General features: G+C 43.3%; 1 protein-coding gene across 8 annotated transcripts in view; it reads left to right on the forward strand.

Annotated features, from left to right (window-relative positions):
* Positions 1-539: 539 nt before the first annotated feature.
* Positions 540-23,221, forward strand: part of CDK15 (cyclin dependent kinase 15) — a 44,166-nt gene continuing 21,484 nt past the window's right edge. For 3 of the 8 annotated variants that reach the window (XR_004241352.1, XR_004241353.1, XM_032115090.1), the window contains exons 1-9: positions 551-740; positions 1,917-2,014; positions 2,582-2,661; positions 6,118-6,212; positions 7,000-7,062; positions 9,056-9,179; positions 9,754-9,874; positions 15,210-15,303; positions 20,319-20,382. Coding sequence is in view for 6 of the 8 variants with exons in the window: in XM_032115090.1 (XP_031970981.1) it covers positions 621-740; positions 1,917-2,014; positions 2,582-2,661; positions 6,118-6,212; positions 7,000-7,062; positions 9,056-9,179; positions 9,754-9,874; positions 15,210-15,303; positions 20,319-20,382 (859 nt within the window). In the remaining 2 variants the exon portion in view is untranslated. Of the gene's footprint in view, positions 741-1,618; positions 1,769-1,916; positions 2,015-2,581; positions 2,662-6,117; positions 6,213-6,999; positions 7,063-9,055; positions 9,180-9,753; positions 9,875-15,209; positions 15,304-20,318; positions 20,383-23,221 lie in introns of all 8 variants that reach the window. The other 5 variants (XM_032115095.1, XM_032115094.1, XM_032115092.1 and 2 more) reach the window with 5 other exon arrangements.

A 23,221-nucleotide genomic window follows, 5' to 3' on the forward strand; every position in this document is an offset into this window, starting at 1 on the left:
GATGAAATCTGTGGTGGACAGGATTAATCAGTTTGCTCTGGTTGTTCTGACATATGGACAAGACTCTTTTCTATCAGCTACAACTCATCGCATCCCTTAGATATATAATCCAACAAGGACAGACAGGTCCCTATGCTGATGTAAATGCCAAAACAAGCACAGCCAATATGCAGCTCCTGCAGAAAGCACAGCTCAGCCACACTGCTTAGAAAGCTCAGCTGAGAGCCTAGGGGCTAAAGTCTGAAGCCTAGAACTGCTATAGGCAGGGAGGGAAGTCAAGGCCTGTTCCTGTGTGAAAACTATCCCTTTATTATCCAACTTACTACACGGAGAGTTGCTTAACTGAAAAAAATGTGTATAAGCAGAAAGTTTGGATTTATTAATTCTCCATTTTCAAGTATGAAAAATGTTGGCTGTTTTTGGAGGGCATGTGCCAAAAGAACTGGAATCAGTGGAGCTACTCCACGGGTACATTTGGACTTTCAAAGAAAAACTGCAGAAATCACAAGACTGCTTGAGGCAGAGACCTCATGCAAGTCATATGAGCTGTTACAGACACAGAGGGACGAGGAGGAGCAAAGGAGAAAAAAAGAGATACAGTTTAATTTAAATGGGACAACATGGGAGACGTGCTGTGTGTAAGTGCTGTCAGACCAGGATGCTGCAGCTGCTGTTCCGAGAGAAGGGGCTCCCAACAAATCCAAGGCCTTCAGCACATGGAAGCAGTGACTACAGCACAGGTATTTAATATCACAATGTGACACTTTTGCATTGAGGTAGGCTAAGGCTGGGTGTTTCCACTTGTGGGAGTGCAAAGCTATCACATTTGCTTCTAACCAGACAGCATCAAACTTTGAAGCTCCAGGCCTGTGAAGCTACTAAAAGAGGAATCTGTACCTTAGATGACAATAAATGCCTTTGATGTGATGAGCAGGGAGAGAAGATTGCACTCCAGCAAGTTCTATACCAATGAGGGATTGTAAAACAGGGAGGCAGCCCACAACCTGCAGTTCTGGAGGAGGCAGCATGCCACAGATGGCAAACACTGTGTTGTCAAATTATCATCCATTCAATATAGCTGCTCAGGAGGAGCTTGCAGCCTGCTTGCCATTCATTGATACCTTTTTTATAGTTGTGTAGTGTATAGCACTGTTATGTGGTATGGGCCAAATTAACTGGCTATGTAAGTTATACAGAGGTGAGGAAGGAGGTGAGGGGTGAGGGATAAAGGGGGAGAAGAATACATAAATGTAAACGTCCTGAAATTTCACTTCTGCATTTGGTTTTTGGCCCCTGCCCTAACAGGTTATTTAGAGACAAATAAATTAAGGGTAAGGGGGAATAACATGCATTTAGAATGATACTTGCAGAAGTATCCTCTGCAGTTAAGGCAGCTTTATCTTTGTGTGTTCTGAGTGAGCACTACCATTTACTAACACAGGAACACACAGAAGGTTGGTCCCCTTACAGACAGTACTGGAGATCTGTGACTGGTAGAGAGAGAGATGAAAATGATGTGCATTGCTCAAAGCCACTGCAGTCAAAGAGAAAGAAAAGAAACTCGTAAGTAGAATGGTAGTTTGCCAGTGACACAGTTTGTCCCCTTTTCCTATGCCAGCTGTCAGATGTAACCAGAGCATCCCTTTCTCTACCCTCTCTGCAGCCCCTGCAGCTCTGCACCCTCCAGAGCTGGAGGTACAGGACACAGAGACCTTGGATTTACACTGATTCTTTCCAGGAGCAGGATGTTGTGAAGAGGTTCAAATGGGTGAGGTGTAGCATCCACAGAGCCAGACAGGAGATACTTTATCCTATAGTTATTACAGCCATGAATCAGTACTTAATTACTGAATGACCTGCTAGTAGCTTCTTGTTCTACCCAGCAATCTAAAGCACATACCAATTTCTTGATGAAGCAGAGACAAGCCATCCCGTTTGGAGCTGCCACGTCCTATGTACACCTAGAGAAGCTGTGTGAAGGATCCTGTGCAACTGTGTACAAGGGGATCAGCAGGTGAGCATTATTGCCTTCCCAGTGCTTGCGGAGAACACCTCTTATGGGAGATAAAGGCCAATCAAAAGTCCAGTTTTGCCTTTAACCAGGATATTTGCAAAGCCCCATCCCAACTTTTCAGGGAACTACTCCACTACAGCCATGGAGGCTCCACAAAGACACTTTGGTCCACAGCAGTGTGCCAGGAGATTGTCTGGCTGAACCAGGGAGGGAGCAAAAGTTTTCCTTGAAGTGAGAGATCTCCACATGATTGAAAAATTCAGGGTGAAGTCATGCTGCCATCACACAAGGGCAGGAAAGCTGTGAGAGGTGGAGTGGGACCACTGCTCAAAGCCATGCTTTAGCAATACCTGGACAGCAGCACAGTGTTTCTCTAGCCAGGTGGGCTGGCTCCCAGCTCACTGCTGATGAACACAAGATGGAGGAGGTTTGTAATTCCCTTCTTAGCTTGGCCTGAGTGGGTCAGCAAGCCCTAGAAATTTTGCTTGGGTGTTTGCTTGGGACACTGTAATGTTATCATGCCAAGCACTGAGATGCTTCATGTGACCTTCTACTGTGACCTGACAGGATCAACAGCCAGTTGGTGGCACTGAAAGTGATCAAGCTGGAGGCAGAGGAGGGAGTGCCCTTTACAGCCATTCGGGAAGGTAAGACACAGAGGAACATCACTCTTGAAGAGCATTTGTTTTAACCTGGAAAAGCTCCATGATGTCTCCCTCAGTCCTTTCTTGCTTACTCAATGTGCTGGCTGTCCTTCTCCCAAAACTCTCAGTTTCCTTATCCTCTCATGGAGGAGGTCTTCACGCTGGGCTGGATAGGCATGCAATGGACAGAGGAGGAACTTCTGGTGTATGCACTTGTGACAGATGCATCCATGCCTGTGATGAGGAAAGTGCCAGCTGCAGTCAGACATGTTCTTTCTAGCAGTGTCAGGGCCCTCTTGCACCTCCTGCTTGCTGCCTCCTTCATAGTTGCTTTCTCACTCCCTCTAGAAACTACACAGCTTTTGTCACTGCTGCATTGGGCAGTTGTGGATTTGTTACTACAACCATGACGCTTTCCTGGCTGATACCTGGAGCATCACAGATCTCAGCCTGAAGAGAGATACTTTCAATAAAACTGGTGTTTAATAACATCTGTCATTTCAGTCCAGTGAGAAATTCTTCTTATCAGTTGACTTTGTAGAGCACTGGGCAAAATGTCTGCAGCTTTCTCAATTTCTTGGAGAAAGAAACGCTGTTTCACAAGTGCTTGATTTTGGCTGAATGTATTTACATTTCCCTACACACTAAGTTCACAAGCCTGGTTGATTGAGGCTTCTATTTTCATATGCTGTACAATCCCAAGAAGACCATAATCTGTTTTCTCCCATACACAGAAATATGCAACCATTGTGCCAGTCTGTTTTATGGTATTAGTGAAAGCTATCAATGTAAGACGTCACACATACGGGTTTTTTTAACTTCTTACTGCACTTGTGAAAGTAGGGTTAATCTTGTCACGGGGATGGAAAGTCAGGGACCAGATGTGCCAGCTTTCACTGAGCAACACTAGCACACAAGGACTCTCATAGCAGTCAACTCAGAATAACGAGAGAGGTCACCGAATCCACTCCAGGTTTATAACAGTAATTAAGGCAAGAAAGTTTACGAAGTCCTTAGTCCAATTCTGTGTGAAAGCAGAGAGATAACTAAATATGCCTATTTAAAGAATGGCTTGTGTTACAGTTTCCTATACACTCATTTGCTGTGGTGCTTTTGCTCTGCATTTACACTTGTAGCCCACCAGTAAAAAAAGCCTTAAAAGCTTTACCTACATCGAACTAATGATGCGCTGAAGATCAGCACCCCTTTAACATGCTCTACTGGACAGGCTGAGAGTCTTAACTTCATTCATTATGTGAGAAAACAAGGGTGATCCTATGAAGGGTCTGCTTTAAATAGGTCTTTTGTGTACTGCTGAGCTTTGCAGCATCTGACACCTCAAATTTACAATGTAAGTCAGTAGCAAAAACAAAGCACAAGATTTATTAACGCAGCGCATTCTCTGCTACCCTGGAGGAATGCGCTCCCCTGACAAAGAGACGCTTCACCCCAGGAAGTCCCGCAGAGACAAAATGCGTTTAAAGCTCGGTTCTGGCAGTAGCACCTGACACCCCAGCAGGGGGTTGTAGAAGCAACAAAGTGAGGAGCAGTTCCCAGAAGCCTGATTAAGGCACAGGCAGTGAATCCTCCATTTTACTATGGACCCTCTGTGCTGCTCATCTGGAGCAATAGCTCCAGTCATATGGAATTTTTGTGGTGTCAGAGAGTCAGGTTATCATGTTCTGTAGCAGATGGGCTCTAGCCAGAGTATCTTTACTAGGTTCATAGAATTTTAGGTGCAGTGTGGAGCATGTTTAAGGTCCATACTGCTGTGCACTGGGAACACAGTGGTGGTAGCTAAATGGACTAGCATCAGCAGTAGAGGCAGTTTAGCTGCAGCAGCACCAAGCTCTGTGCAAGAACTGCTTTGCAATCTGCTTTTCCAGCAGTTGTTCTGAATCAGGCCATCCTTACTGCTCAGTAGTCTGAGTACTGACATAGGCTTGGGCTACAGCTGTGTCATACAGAGTAACTCTGGCAGTAGGGCTTTTGAAATCAGGTGAAATTGTTATGATTGCAAAAGGCAAAGTGCTAATCCGGTATAAATTTGCTTTGCCAGCATGAAACTCTTCAAACATCTTTTTCAGATTGTTTGAAAACCAAAAAAGCAGCTTTTAATTGTGACCAAAACTCTACCTCCCACAGCTGGCCCATGCTCTGTATTGTGTGCTAATTCAGCTGAAACAAGATCCTACGCCCATGCCTTATTTGAATGAAATTTGTAGGACTGCATGGTCTGACAGTAAACTAATTTGGTTTTAATCAGTGGGAGAAAAGTGGATCTGGAACAGCTCTGAGGATATTCTGCAATGTCAAAAGCTGAACTAAAATCTGGGGTCAGGGACATCTGGTTTTTTGGGCTTTGGGGCTACTGTCTGTGAACAGCTGGCTCAGATTCTTCAGTTGTGCCAGTGACCTACAGGCAAAGTAATCCCAGCTTCACCTCTTCCCCACATTCCTCCTCTGTACAGAGTTACTGCAATATTGTCACACACCTAAGGTAGTAAATGATGAAGCTGTGCACCCTCTTCTCCCATGGAGAGTGTCTGCTGAGAAGCTCCTTTCAGGAGTGTGCTGGCTGGAGCCTGCTGTAACATAACAAACCCAACGCACAGCCAAAAGGATCAGAAGGCTGCAGCTTTTGTCTTAGCATAAGTCAGTGCTCTGTGGTCTATATGGGGCCAGAGATGCTTCCATGTGCTGCCCCCTCCATCACCACAGCCCATGTGCTGAGGCTTGGCAAAGGCATGTCAGGACCTAAGGACCAGGGCCACAGAGTTGCGATGGTGCTTTTGCATAGTTAGGCTGAAAGAAAAGCTTGCCAAAGTTTTATAAATACAAACAACTTAGTATTCACTCAGTAACTTCCTCCTCTCTGTTCTTAAGAGTTTTTAACCAGAGACAGTAACCAATATGCACAGAACTAAATTCAGAATTTAGCTTATATCTACAGTGATTTCTTTTTGTAGATTTTTGCTCTGTGGTTGTGAAGCCAGAAACTGGTAGAACTCAGCTTTTCCCAGAAGTCTCTCGTAAGGGCCATGCTGAGGGCACACACCAGGACGTGGATGGGAGAAGTATGAGAAGCTCAGTGACAGGCTGGAGGCTGCTTCATTCTGGCTCTGGGAGCTCCCAGGTCCTTCCTCTCAGCATTTACCTTGAAGAAATTACTTCTCAACTTATAAACTGACACCTGGGAACTATGAACTGCTATTTCTGACAGAGGCAAGATCCCACCTCTGAGAGAAGGATGGGTTCCTGCCAAGCCTGGAGCACTGATGCTTGCTTCTCTATGGAGCTGTTCCATCCTCCTTCAGACTCAGTAGTTGCCACTTCTTACAGAACTTCCAAGTCTGGACTATTACTCCCCCGTTTTTTATTTTCGCTGCCTTGTTTTGTGCACAATCTCCTTCCACTTCCAGCAGCAGTAAAGTTGATCTGCCTTTTGTGTTTTCCCAGCTTCTCTTCTCAAGTGTTTGAAACATGCCAACATCGTACTGCTTCATGACATTATCCAGACCAAGGAGACACTAACATTTGTCTTTGAGTATGTGGTGAGTTGATGTTTTTCTAGCTTCCTGTGGAGCCAGTACTAGGAAGTACTGGGAAGTGGCTGCAGAATGAATTTACTGCACTATGAGAAATCTACAAAGAAACGAGTTGTAATGCTTTAGTGCAATGATTGATTTTCCTTCTTGATCTCCTGCTTTCCAGCCACACAGCCTTACTCTTTTCTTTCTGTATGTGCGACAGCTGTATGCAAAAATGATTCCATGTCTTGTGTCTACTGGGGTGGCAGACATTATTTACCTCCATTTCTGCCTTGCCAACACAATAAAAGTACTGTTTTTTAGCCACAGCGAGGATAGGAAATAATGATATGAGCTCACATCCCAGCTGGGGTTAGATTTGGCACTCACCCCAGTGGCTCACCATGACCAAGCTGTGGATTGCTCTCATGGGGAGACCAGGATACATATAAAATTCTCCATACGAGTCTTGCTACTTCTCTTGCTTTTGCTGATAGTCAAGCAAATTATAAAGAAAATACAGAAGCTATGTCTTCTTATTGCAGCTTTATGATTAGTTCTGGCACAAGTATGAATTCTGTTAACCAGCAGCTTCAGGTTATAAATGCTGGGGTGAGATAACAGGTCAGCCAGGTCCCTGATGTGACCCAGAACTTAAGCACATCTTGTGTGCTGCATCAGACCAGCTGTCCACCAAGGTGAGATAGGCACCTTTGTAGCAGTTGCATATTTTCCCATTTACAGAAGAGGCATTGTTGGTAGAGGCATTTTACAGCAGTAGCTTTGCCTCAAGTTCTTCTCTTCTATTTAGCACACAGATCTAGCACAGTACATGGGCCAGCATCCTGGAGGACTCCATTATTGCAATGTTATGGTGAGTTCCTTAAGAGACTCGTATCCCTTAAGGCACGAGGAAGTGTTATTTTCTATTATGTATGGTCACTGTAAATTACTTACTAATATTTATTTGTTACATATATGACAAAAACTTTGGAGAAAATCTGCCTTTGATGATGTAACAAGCTCCCTCAGTCTCCAAGCCTTTTTTCAGTTAATCCCTCTTCCTATTTTCTGCAAGTGGACATTCAGCTTTTGTGAACAATGACATCTTGTGGCAAGGAAACCTATCTCTACACAAATTTGTATTCTCTTATTGCTACACCACATTATTCATCTCTCTAATTAAAAACTCTCAAATCTCACTCTCTCTTCATTTGGAACTATCTTCATATTTGCAGTCGTTTAAGTCCCTTGTGTTTCTACCATAGCTTTTGAGATTGGTTGACTGGATCTGAGCACAGATGAACATGTACCCTTACTTTATAGATTGATGTTATAATAGTCTCCTGCTCTCCTTTGTATGCATCTTCACATTTAATTAACTTTCAGGACTGCTGCTGCACACTGGTTTAAGATTTCAGTGCAGATGTCCTCAGTGAATGCCTGCATCCTTTTCCTGAGCAACTTCAGTTAATTTATCTTACAGCTGTCAACAATAACTTTGTGTGTTATCAAACTGACTATTCATCTGACTTTGTCAGATCTCTCTGAAGTTCCTCACTGTCACTTCTTATCACAACTAATCTAAATACTTCTGTCATCTTCAAATGTTGCCACCTTGTTCACATCTTTTTCCAGATAGTTGTTAAGCAACACCAATTCTAATGAAGTTTCTTGGGACCTCAGATTTTAAACATCCTTAAAGCTCAGATACATCTGAGATGCAGTGTAGCAGTTTTGGCACAGATCTCAAGGGCTCTGCTACCAGACGTGCTCATAAAGCACATGGAGCACATGGCTGTAATATGTACTCACTGGCATTTCTGTGAGTAAACACTAGCCAGCTGCTCTGCTTTCCTGCCCAGAATCCTCACTGTCAGCAGGAACTGAACTACAAAATTATTTACTGCTCCTTTAGGAGGGTCATCTAGCTTGCTTCATTTTTGCTGGCAAATGCTGTTTGATTTTCCTGAGTGATTCTTATGAAATATGATATAAGTATGCAGAATGTTACAGGGACACTTTTCTGGTACAAAAATGACCTATGGGTGTCACTGTTTTTCCTCCTCTTCAGATTAAATTTCTGGTGAAAAATATCTTTTCTCTGGTGAAGTCTTATTACTTTTGCTGTGTTTTGTTTCTATCCACTGTCCAACTTCATACCTTGTTTCAGCTCAGCTTATATTACCCCAGACTTGTTTAGACTACCATGATGGTCGGAGTTAGGTATTTATTTCTTGGCTTCCTTTCTTGCTTATTTTTTTGCTTGCTTGCTTACTTCGTTCATCATATTGTATTTGCTGTATTTTTAAAATCAGGTCCTCATGTTTTCTCCCAGTTTGAAGCCAACAGTTCCCATTGCTGGGTCAGTCAGTTCCCTGCTCCACTGGTGGCATGTGCAGTGGCCATGGAATGCAGTCAGCTGGTGCCATGTGGCTCAAGGGGGCAAACCTTCAGCTCCTTAGGCTTTCATTTTGTTTGGCTGTGTGTCTTTGTCTTGAGCACTGCAATCAACACAGCTGCTGTTCTGAAATCTGGGTCTGTGTTTTGGCAAGCTGACCTTGCTCCTGCAATCAACAGTCCATTTCTAAAGAAAAGTTAAATTTCCAGAACATGCATTTACAGACCGCAGTTAAACTGCCCTCCTGGCCAAATGTTCCACCCTGAAAACCTCAGAAAGCTGTAGGGCAGTCATAACCCATCACAGTTTTCTCCTCCTCAGCCAGCTCTACTCATTTTTGGGATTTTTAGTGGTTTCTTACTTGCTTTGTCTCTGCTTTGTTCCAGGGTTCTCCTGAAATTTAGAATTAATGTATCAATGCAAAGTCACACAAAATCATTTCAGTTTTTTTGTTGGCTTTTTCCAGCTCTTCATGTTCCAGCTTTTGCGTGGCCTGGCTTACATCCACCAACAACACATTCTTCACCGTGATCTGAAACCCCAGAACTTGCTCATCAGTTGCCTTGGTGAGCTCAAATTAGCTGACTTTGGTGAGTCACAGTTTGGATACTGCTGTGTATCTGTTCAGACCAAAGCTGTAGCATGCATATAGATCTGTATCCACAGCCAATTAAGGCAGAGAAGCATAACCTTTCCTTGAACTTCAGGAAACGATTTCTGTGGTCAGTCCAGCTTTTCTTGCATTTATACTGATAGGTGCAGGGATTAACCTCATTTAAGTCAGAGCAGTTACTGCCATGTAAAACTAGTTCAAGAGAACAAAGAATCAACCCCTCTCTGTTCAGAAAATAATGTAATGTGTAGAGTCCACAGCAATGTGTGACCTGAAAAACTTTCTTGGCATTGGTTTGGGATAGCTGCTTCAGTCTCAAATGGTAAAGCCCTGCAAAACACCTAGGCAAAAAAGCCTATTGCTTGATCTGATCCACCCCAGAGGTATACTCCAGAAACACTTTGTCAATTGCTTGTAAGCTGTATTGAGATTACTTGTGTTTAAAGAGAAAATAATGTCCTGTTGCCAATTATTACCATCTATGCACTGTACAGGTAGAAGGACTGTCCTAACACAGCAGTTTTGTTGGTTTGTTGGGGCTTTTTTTGCAGGCCTCGCTCGTGCCCAGTCCATCCCCAGACAGACATACTCCTCTGAAGTTGTGACACTCTGGTACCGTCCTCCTGATGTGCTGCTTGGAGCTACAGCTTATTCTTCTGATATAGATATCTGGTACTGACCAATATCAAAGCATCTGGGGTTCCCTGGGAAAAATAATTTTTATCTGAATTAAATTACATCAGCCAAAGTTACAGTAGATATGGTTATAAGTAGAGGAATTAACACCTGTGAGCAGAAAATATGTGAGCAGTGTGGAGTTTTGTAGAAGTTTCATAGAGGGTTCATAGAAGTTTTTGGGAATGGTGTCAAAACAGCTCAGCTACAGATTGATACAAACCTCATCTGATAATATTTATGAGAGATATGCATCTTTTCTGGTAACATGTATGAAGCATTTTCATGTCTTGCAACAGAACACTTTTGCTCAGTGCAAGTGTTTCTGTGTAGTCAGCTGAGTCAGTAGTAACTCTCTACAGAAATGGCTTTGTGAACAATGGATCCACAACTGCACCATCAATCACTTTGGCCTTGGTAACAAAATGTGGCATTAAAGGGTTTCTTAATGAGTCTGGAGATAGAAAGGTGTCTGAGATTTTCATTATTTCTGTGCTATTTTGTCCTTCTTCTCAAAGACCGTGTCTCAGATTCAGTCTGTATTTCACACCAGAGAAGGGCGGTGTCTGTTAAAGCTTTGTTACTTTATGAGCTGTACCCCAAAATCTTAATGTATTTGGGAATCAAAAGGAAACAAGCTGCACATTCGTAGAAGGGAGAGAGTCTCTGAGAATGGGCAGAAAACAGGAGAGTATGAAGGTTTCACAGGGTCCCACTGTGGCCTTTTGGGCTGGCTTGGCTATGTAGCTGGGCTAACTATAAGGTTCATCAACCTTCTGGCTCAGCCTGAGCCCACTTCCAGCAACACAGCCCTGATGTACTCATGGACAGCATACAGCTCATGAAGTTGCAGGAGACCTTCCTTATTCTGGGCAATTTTACATCTGTAAATGGTATGGCTGCTTCACCCTTTCTTCAGAGCCCATTATCTTCTGCTGATACCCGTCCCACCAGGACTTACTTGTAACTACTGCAGAGTCAAAGGCCAGGAAAGGGTAGGAGTGCAGCAGGCTGAAGAATGTGCAAGAGGGCTGGCTGAGTTTACAAACCGCAAAGCTCCAGGTTTTCACAGGCTGTATCTCCCTCCAGAGGTCTGCAGCTTATCAGACACTCCAGTGACCTAAGTCTGGAGGGTAGGTCAGGGAAACGGAAGTTTTTAGATTGTTTACTTCCCTAGGACTGCTGCTAATTTAATTATTTAAAGACTTCTCTAAGGAGGAAAACCTTGCTAAAATTCTAATGGCTTCCAGCTGCTAAGCCAGTCTAAATAGTCCTGTCTACTACCCCCACTACCTGTCATCTTTCCCTCCAGACAGTCTTTCAGAAATGTCTGCTGAGTTTGAAGAAGATGCCTGCCTAGCAGATTAGAGGGCTTGTATCAGGCATAAGCTTGTTGGTTTTTTTTCCCTGGAAGCTGACCCCTGTCCAAAGCCAGCTATGCACAGAAAGTGTGTCGTTTCTGCCTATGCAAAACCAACATCCCCCTGCATAACTCTGCTCTGGTGTAATGAATAGCAACATAGGAGTGGTGTAGAAAGATCCCAGCTCTAACAGCACAGTGCTCTCCATCCCACTGAACTACATCCACACTGTAGGCACCTTTGTTATAACACCACCTTATAATAACAACATTCAAAGTGTTTGCCCTAAAGAAAGATGTCACGCTGAGAGAATAGAGAGTACTTCAGTGAGCTCTATTCAGTAACTTCCTCTAACAAGAGTCATTTATTATCTTGATGTACACTGCATTTAAGTTGAATTTTTGTCTATTAGGAAATAATGTGAATTCACACAGATGTTACTTGTCTATTGGGAAGAAAGGAAAAAAAACCCTATGTCTTTTGGATGCTGCAATTTACATGAAGGCAGGTCAGAATGCCCTTGGTAATGGCATGAGACAGTGGGTGTCAAAGCCTTGGTTTAAAGAAACCAATTATAACAAAATAAAACATTATGGCAATTCATGCATAGTGTGCTTGAGCAGCAATACTGTCAGTGGGAGGCACATGGGAAGTGAATGAGGCCTTGAATAGATGAAGAAAGAGATATAGAGGGAGACTCAGTCACTCTTGGACTAACTAGAAAAGCTGCTTTAATCTCTCTGTATCTCTTTTCTCTCTCTTTCTCCCTCACTATCTCTTCAGGACTTTAGAAGATTCAATTAAGGGATTTCAGGGAGATTACATTGCATATCAGAAGGACTTTTTTTTCCTTTTTTTGAAAAACACCAAGTGCTTTATGCACAGCCACGTTAGTGGCTGCAAACATCATGAGTGCCTTCAGATATCTTCTTTTCAGTCAGGCTTTCCTTGTATAATCTGCCATTTAAAAAAAAGAGAGGAAAAAAACCCCACAGTGATCTTCCCTGGTAGATTAATGTAGAATAAGAGTTCACATGCTGTCATTTAACATGGACCTGCCAGGCTCACTACGGCCTTCTCCTCAGCCTGGTTCACATGGCCTGCTATGCCAAACTGGGAGATACTGGCTAAGGGCTCCACTGTATAGACCAGGCTTGGTGATGAACAACAGGAAGGATATATGTCTGGTTAAATATAAAATTACCATCTCCTAGTGCCAAAAGCAACCCCCAAACATGGAGAGGGAACTCTGGGATGCCACAGAGATATCTTAGATCTTAATCCTGATGAAAACCTTTCCACTGTGTGATGCAGCACTGCAGACTGAGGACAAAGTGCAGTGTTCAAACCTTCCCCAGAGACTGCAGATAGATACAACTGTTCTGTCTGAATCAGCTCTGCTTATGCTCCCTGAATATCCCTATAATTTCTCCTACTACTTTAGCTGTCACTGTTTTGATTTGTGTGCATATCTGGCACTTGCTAAAGTACCATGTCTAGGCCTCTTCCCAAAAGACCCCTCCCTCTGCCCTATCTCTTCCCAAGGCAGTTTTATAGGACTGAGACCCTCTAATAAAATTACAGACTGGGGAGGGGTAAGAAGACTTGAAAAATTAATATTAGAGAGGAAAGAAGGAAAAAGGGGAAAAGCAAAACAACCCCAGGTCTAAATATTTAGAAATATTTAAAAGTAAATGCTTTTGAGTCATCCTCATTATCAGAAGGATCCTCATAATGTTGTCAGAGCAGTAACTGTAACTCTCAAAAGGAAAGCTGAGGCTTCTACTGCAAGGCTAATACAACTACCATTAGTTTCCAAAGTTCATGCTCTTGCCAGTCTAATGGCCCTTCCTAGCTAGGATATCAGAATGCAAACTGTGGTAGAACATCATCATCACTTGTTTCAAAAACACAGAGAGCTGTTTCTCTTCCCCTACAAATCAAAAGTACCTAAACTGCTTTGACCATAAACAGTTGAACTTGTGCAATGCAACCAGCAGATTACAGCAGCCCCCGTGGTTGCAAAATAGGGTGAGCCATTTGGGCATGTACATCAGCTGTGAAAACAGTGTTGGTATGACACTGGTCTCAGTAGAATCTCTCTGTGGGCTCCGAAGTAGTCTGATGATGTGGTAGTGTAGTAAAAACACCAAAAACCTCTATGTCGCAAAAGCTGTGGATTAAGTTTCATGATGCCTGGACTCTGGAAGAGGAAATTAGACAAGCAAAGAAGCTCATCTCACAAGACCTGCCAAGGTTAGGGTACAGGAAGCTAAGGGAAAGTGCAGCAGAGATGTTTATGAAAACAGTGTTACATATGGATCTGCAAACAGGCTTGGCACCACCTGGTGTGCAAGGATGACCAAAATAAATACCGCAGATGAGTCGCACGCCAGGGTTTCAACTGACCACAGCCAGGTGGGAAAAGCAACTACAGTATTGCAAAAACAAGGTGCAAGGGGTAACACAGGAGTACAGATGACCAGAAGAGATTACCAGTTATTGCTCAGCAAGTGAAAATACTTTCAGAGCCTGTTAGACAAAGCTGGGTTTTCACGAGATGAGCTTAAAGGACTGAAGTATGATATAACCAAAGAAGAATGAGACTGAAACCTGGAAAGTTGCAATGGGACTTAGTGAAAAGACAGAAAACCTAGGAAAAAAATTGAAGAAAATGATTAAAAAGTAAATGAGTGGAGTTTTACACCATACAGTAAGAGATAGGAATAGTTGCAAATAGGCAAGTCTACCTTGATCACAGCTATTTCATCATTATTGCCATGAGGACTAATCCACCTTTGTAAAATGAAGCAATTTTGAGGGTGTTGGGGTTTTTTTTAAGCTGGCTGGTTTGTTTTGGTGCAAGTGCAGAGCAGGGGATGACATCAAAATAAGAATATTTTAACTTGCTGTTATGACTAGGTTCTTTATGCTACGAAATCTTGCCTTCAGCTTTCCAAGGAAGAGCTAATTGCTTCTGAAGGAAAATGGCTATAGTAGTGCCTCTGGGTTCTTTCTGCATCTAATATATCCTTCAAGCCAATGAAGTGTGTAGTAGTTCCCTATTTATCTTTCCTTTTCTTAGTGCTCCAATTTTGCACCCTTTTCTCATGGAGAGTAACCTCATACTCCACAGGCTTCTGCCATGACCCTTTTTTCAGGTAGTTTGTAACAGGATTAATGGACAGAGACCTGAAACAAGTTGTTTGGTACTGGAAAAAAAAGACAGTTCTTAGTGGGTTTATTTTCCAAGGATATCACCTGTCTTGTCTTGCTGGTGAAAAGTGAATTTTTTTTTTAGTGGGTGGTGCTGATGGGAAAGAGGAGATGGGAACAGACTTGTATGGAACCTTGACTGCTTCGGGTTTTTTCTGAAATCCTGGAGGCATGTGAATGTAACTTATCTTTGCTCTGCTCCCATCCTAATTGACTTGTGAGCTTTTCAATTCAAGTGATTCAGTCTGCAGGACTAGGATGAGATTACTGATACTACATAAAACTTGCAACATGGGCCAGTTGCAGTGCTTAGAACATGCTGCAAGATCAGGGCTGTACAAGATGATCCTTCCCAAAGGAAACCTTCCTGACTTTCTACAATCAGTAGGGGTTTTTATAATGCAAGATCCTTCCTACCATCATAATATAAAGGTATTACCAGTCTTCACTGAAGCCTCTATTTATTTACATATATACAGACACCCCACATCCTGCCTTGCTTCACACACATTCTCACTAGATGACCTGAGGTGGGTGTACAATACTGACACATCAGACTGGTACTTTTGAGACTTGACATGCAAGATACATATATATATAGGATTTACAGCTTATATCAGTATTTCTGCATTTACAAATCAGAATTTCTAAATTTCCATTACAACAATTACCTCTTCCTCTCTCCCTGCCCATCCTAACAATCATATTATATATGTCATTTATGTGAATGAGTTAATACCTTGGGTTTCTTGCAGGAGTGCAGGCTGTATATTTGTGGAAATGATCCAGGGTCAGCCAATATTTGCAGCAACTTCTGGTACTCATGAACAGCTGGAGAAGATCTGGGCGGTGAGTAAAATACACCCTGAAATGGAAGAGAAAAAGAATCCATTAAAAAAATTAAGTAGCTGGCTGGAGCCAGCCTACTTAATTTTGAAGTCCTAAGCACAGGTCCTGTGAATAGCAAAAATAATTTGGTCTAATCTGCCAAGTTCATAGCAGACTTTGTAACCCATTTTATATTTGGCAACTTTCTTACAGACACAGGAGTAAATCAAATGACTTCCCTTTGATGTTTGTCATCTCATCAAAAATTTAAAGCCAATTAAAGTGACATCAAATTGAAGAAGGCATAAAAGGTGTGCAGGTACTGCAAATTCTGTTGCTTCTTTTAAAATACTTACTGTGAGATACGGCACACCACATTCTCACAAAGGAGTCTAACACCGCACCTGAACTACCTTGAAAATGGCAAGACCCTGAGGTTTGTCAGAGATCCTTCTTCATTTTAACTTGGAACATTTTGTATCATCCAGTTTATGGCTTTAGAGACTGATTTGGCATAATGGAAAGTGTGAAATTACTTTATAAAGGTAGCAGTGAGTGAGAGCAACATATTCAGTAGCTTCTTACGTTGTTTTTTCTGCTGGGGAAACAGCAACACAGAGCCACATCCCTAGCACAGCTTGGTAGAAATGAGGCAGTCAGCAGCACTAACTGTGTTCCTGACCATTCTTGCTGTCCCTGGTACTGACTCAACAGCAAGGTCAACCTATGGATTCATATTAGGTCTTGTAGGTATCACTTGGTCTGTTCAGGCATATGGTGGGATTCTTGAGGCATCCTGAGCAGGGCCGGGAGTTGGACTCAATGATCCTTTTGGGTCCCTTCCAACTCAGCATATTCTGTGATTCTGTGATTCTTTGTCTGCCCTTTCACATCTCCTCCCAAGGATTTGCTCTTCTGCCTAGAGTGTTTCCCAGACATGGGCTTTCAAAGGAGAAAGTACAGAGAAAATGAAATTCAGAAAATCATGAGAAATTACTTTATAGCCTTTAGACTGTGTAAGTCAGATTTTTTCCTGCTTAACCCCTTTGTCCAGAAACACTCCTGCTTGGTAGGGTTTTCCTCTCTGCTGGTACCTAGGAATGTGATAAAAAGTCAGACAAGTGCATCCAGTTCTTAGACTTGAGTTCAGTCAATTTAAGTAAATGCTGAATTTCTCTTTCATAGAGAGTAGGGGAAAAAAAGAATTATTGGGGGGAAAAAAAATCCATACTTGGCTAATTAACAAGGTTCAAAGCCAGGGTATGGTCCAGTTTCTCAGAGTGTGAATGAAGGCTATCCTTACACTTATGTCTCTGAAATCTCTGGATACGTTTCCTGTGGTTTTGCATTAGAGGCTTATAGCACTACCATAATTTCTCTGGTATTACAACTAATGCCATGATTAATAGGATTTGTGCTATAGAAGGCAAAACCCCCCTTATTTAAAAATAATGAGGAAGTTTAAAGAGCTATGAAGTAATTAGTGCTTTTCACAGGAGGTTTTATGATATTATACAGCCTGGAATGAGACTCTGTGTAAGACCAAGATTTCAAACCTCCTTAGAGGCTTTCGATGTCTAACTTGAGATATTTTGCCAAGTCTGAGGTTCAGAACGGGGATTCCTACTGTTTTCTAATAGTCAGTTCCTTTCATATACCAGTAGTAGAGGCACCCTGCACTGGTACAGAGACCATCAGCATTTGTGTGCACGAGTCTGTATCACCCAGCATGCTTATCTCCATGTAGGACTGTTGATTCAGACACCAAATAGATATAAGGCTGGAAAATCCCCATTCTGTGAAATGGATTTGTCATGTTGAATCAGCAGGACTGACTGGCTGTCATTTTACCAACAATTCTTCTAGAGGCAAGTGCCACCTAAAGCAGTCTCCATCCCCCATCTCTATCCCTGGCTGCTCACTGGTGCTCCCGTGTCATCTCTCACATGTGAGGCTACATGAACTGGGCACCCTGCAACTTTATTTTCTCCCTGGCTTACTCTAAATGAGAACAGCTCCTTTACCTGGCTCATCTTCTGGTTGCACAAACAGTTGCACTAATGACCACTGGTACTCATGAAGGCATGGCACGGGAGCAGGGCCAAATGGAAAGGGAAGGCTGGCAGTGTTGGATATGGAAATATGGCATGAGTGAATGTGAACTGCAGCGTCTCCAGTTTGCTCATGGCAAGGAGAGCAAGCAAACCTGACAAACTTAAGATCTATCATTCAAATTTTAAGAGGCCAGGCATAGGATTTGCATGCAAAAGCTCCATCTTATTGCTTAACATGCTGAGAAGGACATCATGTGGGCTGGATTAGTCTACAGAATGCCACTAGGGTGCTTCTGTTCCTGAGATGAACATGTGACAAGTGCCAAATGAATGACTACGAGGCTCCTCAATGTAAAATAAAACTTCCCAACAAAATTAAGCAAAATCAGCTAGGTTGATTCCTTCAGCTAAGACATCACAGGAGAAGCAAGCAGTTAGAGGGCAGAGAGAAAGGACAATGATTTACACCAACTTAAAGCACTTGCTGAAATATAGACACTAAAAATGTTTTTGGCTGAAATTGTGTCTTCCCAAGTGGACTGAACTGACCTGCACCAAGACCTTTCACTATAGAGTGAAATATGGAGAAGCTGCTTTGTTTTGTCTGATGGCATGGACCAGAGAGTTAACATCTAGATTTAGGGTGGATATTCAACAGGTAAAACAGTTGTCAGAGTAGAATTAATTTCAAATAAATAACTGTAACACATTGTCTGATTTGGCAAGGAATCTCTCTAAAGGTGAGAAAAAAGGTGGGGAAAAAAGACAATGGAGGAGAGGAGAGGGGAGAGGAGAGGAGAGAGGAGAGAGGAGAGAGGAGAGAGGAGAGAGGAGAGAGGAGAGAGGAGAGAGGAGAGAGGAGAGAGGAGAGAGGAGAGAGGAGAGAGGAGAGAGGAGAGAGGAGAGAGGAGAGGAGAGGAGAGGAGAGGAGAGGAGAGGAGAGGAGAGGAGAGGAGAGGAGAGGAGAGGAATCACTTGCCCTGTTACAGTGGAAAACAAAAAGAGATGCAAGTTTACAGATTGGAAAAGCATCTTTTGTAAAGAAAAGGCTCAGAAAATACAAATATAAATTCATATGGCATTCAGTGATTGGTGCTCTGAACACTTTTCATTCCTCAATGCAGTAAAATGTAATATTTGCTGAAATCCTTATGCAGAAAAGTATAAGCACACACAAATAACTATTTTCTTAAATTCTTCGCCAAAAGAAGCAGAATGCTGAGCTGACCCTGGTGAGTATGAGTTTATTATGCACTGAAGGTACCCAGTTTCCTCTGATGCCTGTAGAACTGATGTTTGACAGCTCACAAGAAACCTTGAAGAATGAGGGCCCACTGAGCAGGGCTTCCTGGAAAGCTAACAGGATAGCAGAAAGAGAGCAAATTCTGGATTCAAGTTCAAATTCCAACTCTCTCTTTCCTGTGCATACAGAGTTTTCTTTGGGCAGACCTGCCCTACTCACATGATAAACACACACCAGTCAAGAAGGCATCCTCACCCAGGGCTGTCAAATTGCCGTTGGTGCGAGCCAACTTCCAACGTCCTCAGCTGGCTGAACATTGCAAGACACCTTCTCTTTGGGGAGCTTTCAAGCTTTCCAAAGATGATTTTACAGGTGATCAGAGACAAGGATCCTACCCTTTAGTCTTTGCTGTGGCAGGCTGAGTCCATAAGCAGTTTGGAAACATGGGCCACAGCAACCCGCTTTGCTCCAGAGGCCATTGTGCTAACGTGTGCCAGCAGTGAGATGCAGGCCCTGCTTGTGGCTGTCTTCTCCAGGTAGCTGCAATTGTCACAGCTGTTTCCCAGCAGTGAATGAGAAAAACAACCAACTAGCAGATGCTTTACAACTACAAACAGCTGGCTTTATATTTCTTCCTTTGTTAGTGTATTTTTTCACTGATGCCTGTTTTCTTGCAATCTTACTACAAATTTTTGTGAGACCAAGTTCCCCATATCATGTATCTCAGCTTACATTTTAAGGAACAGGAATTGTTTATTAAATGCAAAAGGTAACTAATGTGAGACAAATCTAGTGTTGGAGAACAGAAAGTGAATAAAAACCCTGAAACTTTTCATGTTAAAATTTCACTGTTTTTTAAGGAAACCTGATAATTCTGGGCATTGTCTGGATGAAAGCTTTGAATGCTTGGAGCTAGCAGTACTGATTTATAGTACCATTTCACATGCTGTGAACTCTTCTTAAATATGTGGCTTTACCTCTTTAGCACAAATCATCCATATCAATAGTCACAGGCCACTTTGCATGTGTTAAGTAATAATAACAACACTAAACATCCACAACTGCAGAAATCCATATATGCTTGATCTCACACATTTCAGCAACTAAAACGAAGTTGGAGGAGGCTTTACTGGCCCAGACTTTGCTCAGTGAGCAGCTACTGCTGAAGCCCACAATCCCCAATAAAGGCCAAAGATTCTGCTGAAGCTCTGTATCCTTCAGAATGAGGCTCTGCACTGCTTTCTAGCTCCTGCTACTAGACCTCTCTGCCAGCTTTACTTTCTCACCTCAGAAGGCAAGGGTTTCTCTCAGAGCTCACAGCCTGTGCTGCTGCTGAGCATACCAGCTGCTGCCAGTGCAAGCGGGCACAGTAAGTCCCCAGTGCAGCTCTGGTGTGGCAGAACGCCTTCAGCACTGGAAGGGGCTCAACTGTGTGACCCCTGGGCTGGCAAGCACAGGCAGCAGTGGCAGCGGGCAGTGAAGCTGCATATGCCTTCGCTGATGTTCCCAGCAGCAACAGCATTCAATCTCAGCAGGACACTTTCTGCTACGTAATCAAGTGCTAAAATGTCAGTGTCCTTCATGCACGGTGATAGATCCAGCACCAGCCAGGGAAGTGTAATTCTGCACAGGGAAGGCCAGTCACTCTCAATTGAGACTGACTCCTCCAACTCCTCACCAAGGCAAAGAATAGGCAGAAAGAGGTTATTGTTCTTCTCACTCTCTTTCTTCTTTTGCAGGTGTTGGGGGTCCCAACTGAAGACACCTGGCCAGGACTTTCCAAGCTCCCCAACTATAACCCAGGTAGGATTTAACTCATGAGAAGGCCAGCTTCTTCTCTGAGCCACTAGCCACTCAATTGTTGGATCAGTAATTCTTATTATGAAAAATCATGTGCTTCAGTGTTACTAAATCCCTTGAGCTACGTAATGGCAGTGGTGTTGTAGTACCTCCAACAACAATGGGATTGGCTTAGTGTACAAACAAAGGTACATGTGTTGCAGAGTTGCCTCACAGAGTGCTGGTGTATGTAAGTCTGATGGAAGATTTCATTGCTGCAAGTTTCACAGTGTATATTTAGTCTCCACTCCTCAGTGGAGTGGAGCAACGGACCAGTGTCTCCTGGTTTAGACTGGAAAAGCTGACAGGCACCTGGAGACGAAGTTTATCTGAACTCTCCTTATTTTCATGGAGATTGGTTTGGGGACCTTTAAACCTCAGTTTTAAAGGTCACTGTCCCTGATTTTGATGTGGGCAAGGTAAGAAATCTGTGTGATTTACAAAGCTGGATTCTTTTATTTCCACATGGGCTGGTAGAGAAGTCTGTGTCCTGGACTTCAAAGGGCCAGTTGTCTCGTATTTTGATGTGGGCAGGTTGAGAAGTATGCTTTGAAAAGCTAGCTCAGTCACTCTCCCTCTCCCTCTCTCTCTCTCCCTTTCTCTCTTTCTCTTTTTGTTTAATGTTTTCTCCTGGGAAAATATATTCAAGTGTCAGTGAGGGGGAAATGATGAGCACTCATTCTCAGCCTCTCAGCAGGATCATTCTGTAAGAGAAATATAAAAGTGAAATATTAAAAACCCTAGAATGTGAAATTCACCCATTTACAATCTATCCATTCTCTCTCGCTTGTGCCATAGGAGCGTGGTGGGGGGAGCCTGTCTATCTGGAAGGGGAAAAAAAGAATGGGGGAGAGGAGGAGGGAGAAGACGTGCTTTGAGCAAGAGGTTTACGGGTTTAGTAGAGCATAGTAACATCTTTTCAAAGAAGTGGGTGTTGCTCTGTGACCCAGTCCAAGATGCCCCTCCTTTGATTCTGGTGCATGAACACTAAACAGCCCCCATTTTCACATGGTAGCCGAAATTGGCTGAACAATAACCTGGTCTCACAGTCGAAAGGACTGGAATCTTTCACACAATTAGCTGAGACACATTAATCAAACCAGCGTGAAATGGGAATGTGTCGCTGTCCACAGCAAGTTTAATTTGGGTAGCAAGCAAGCACAGAGCAGACAGCTGGAGGAAGCATTTTCTTCTCTAAGTTGTAGAAGGCTTGGCTGGGTAGTCTACAAGTTGAGTAGTCTGGGAGATAAAGAAATGCTCATGTGTGAGAGGAACTAATCACAAAGAATTTTTTATGCCAGTCATCTGCTAATACAAGGCCTCAAACATACAAACTCTGAGTGATGATGATTAGGTATCCTGATGCTGTGTAGAGGGACAATCTAAAAGAGCAATCATAAAGGCTATGCCAGCAAAGATACTTGCACAGATGACAGAGAATGTCAGTGCCTAGAACTGCTCTGAGTAGTAATTCCCTCAGCTCTGTTTTGTCTGAGTAGCAGTGCTGTCCTCTGCTGCTGTGGAGGTTGCCAGTGGCAGGGCTGGGAACAAGAGGACAGGCACCTGGGCAGCATGGCAATAGCTCCAGTGAAGTTGAGTCATCATAAAGCAGTTTTCAAGTCTGACTTGCTTTCCAGACTTGATAGAAAGTTTCCCATATAGACTCCAGAGGGGCAGAACTGACGTGTGCTCTGCTGTGATCCTGGGATACTGGTGCCTTTTGTGGCTGGACAAGGCAGAAATGCAGGACTCAGAGGACACCGTTCTGTTGGAGCATCCCATTAAGCTGGCAAACACATGGGAAGAGCGGTGCTATGTCAGTGTTTGGGGCAATAGCTGTGTTAGCTGGAGAGGCAATATCCCTTTCCCTTCCTGAGATCCTGACTAAGGGGCTGTGAGCTGTTCCAGCCACATACTGGAACCAAGCGCTTGGCTCACATCTGGATTGAACAAACCAGTCTGGACAGAAGAAGACTAGTCTAAAGTTGGACTATTTGCCCTACTCATGAACTAAATCAATTCACTTTTTGATGGGACTGCTGGTAAGAAGACAAGTTAGTCTCTTTGTTTAAAGCTATTTGCCATTTATATGCTTCTGGGCACTTCCCCTCTCTTCCCTGAAGCACAAATGCTGTTTCCCCCCAGGACATGCTCAGCCTGAGTACAATCTGTGAAGTCTGCTTGAGAAAACCTTCTCTCCTGAGGTTATTCCCAGACCATTTGTGCAAATCTGGGTGCCTGGGTTGGTTCAGATAAGCAAACAAGCTTTGGAGCTCTTCCCCAAATCTGATGGTTTGAATTCTTTTAGCTAGTCCTATTGATGTTCACACTGAGCACAGGCAGCAAACAAACAAACAGGTTCCTGCCAGAGGCAAGGAACGAACACCGGCAAAACAAAGCACTGAGGTGTGATCCTATTCTCATTGAAGTTGATGGCAAAACTCCCACTGGATTCAGCAGCTTAGGCTCAGCCCCAGACTGGGATTGTTACTGGAAAGGTTCCTGGGCCAGGTGGGTTAGTAGGAATCTTTGAAATGAAATCTGGAAACCTTTAGATGTATTCCTGTCACTACTGTGGGCTTGAGCACATCCTGCTGCAGTCTGAAGAGGATACAGCATGGGCTGTGGGGTCTGTGAGTCAGGCACACACAGGGCAGCTGGAGGAAAAGCAGCTCTCCTGCCTCCTCTATGGGCAACTGGCAAGGGATGAAACGTGCAAAGGAGTTTTCAACTACCTTATGCCCCGGTGTCTTCTTGCACAAAGAAGTTCAGGAACAGCCTTGTGCCCATTCCCTACAGTTTG

This window comes from Corvus moneduloides, chromosome 7 (assembly GCF_009650955.1).
Source record: "Corvus moneduloides isolate bCorMon1 chromosome 7, bCorMon1.pri, whole genome shotgun sequence".
NCBI classification, from domain to species: Eukaryota; Metazoa; Chordata; class Aves; order Passeriformes; family Corvidae; genus Corvus; species Corvus moneduloides.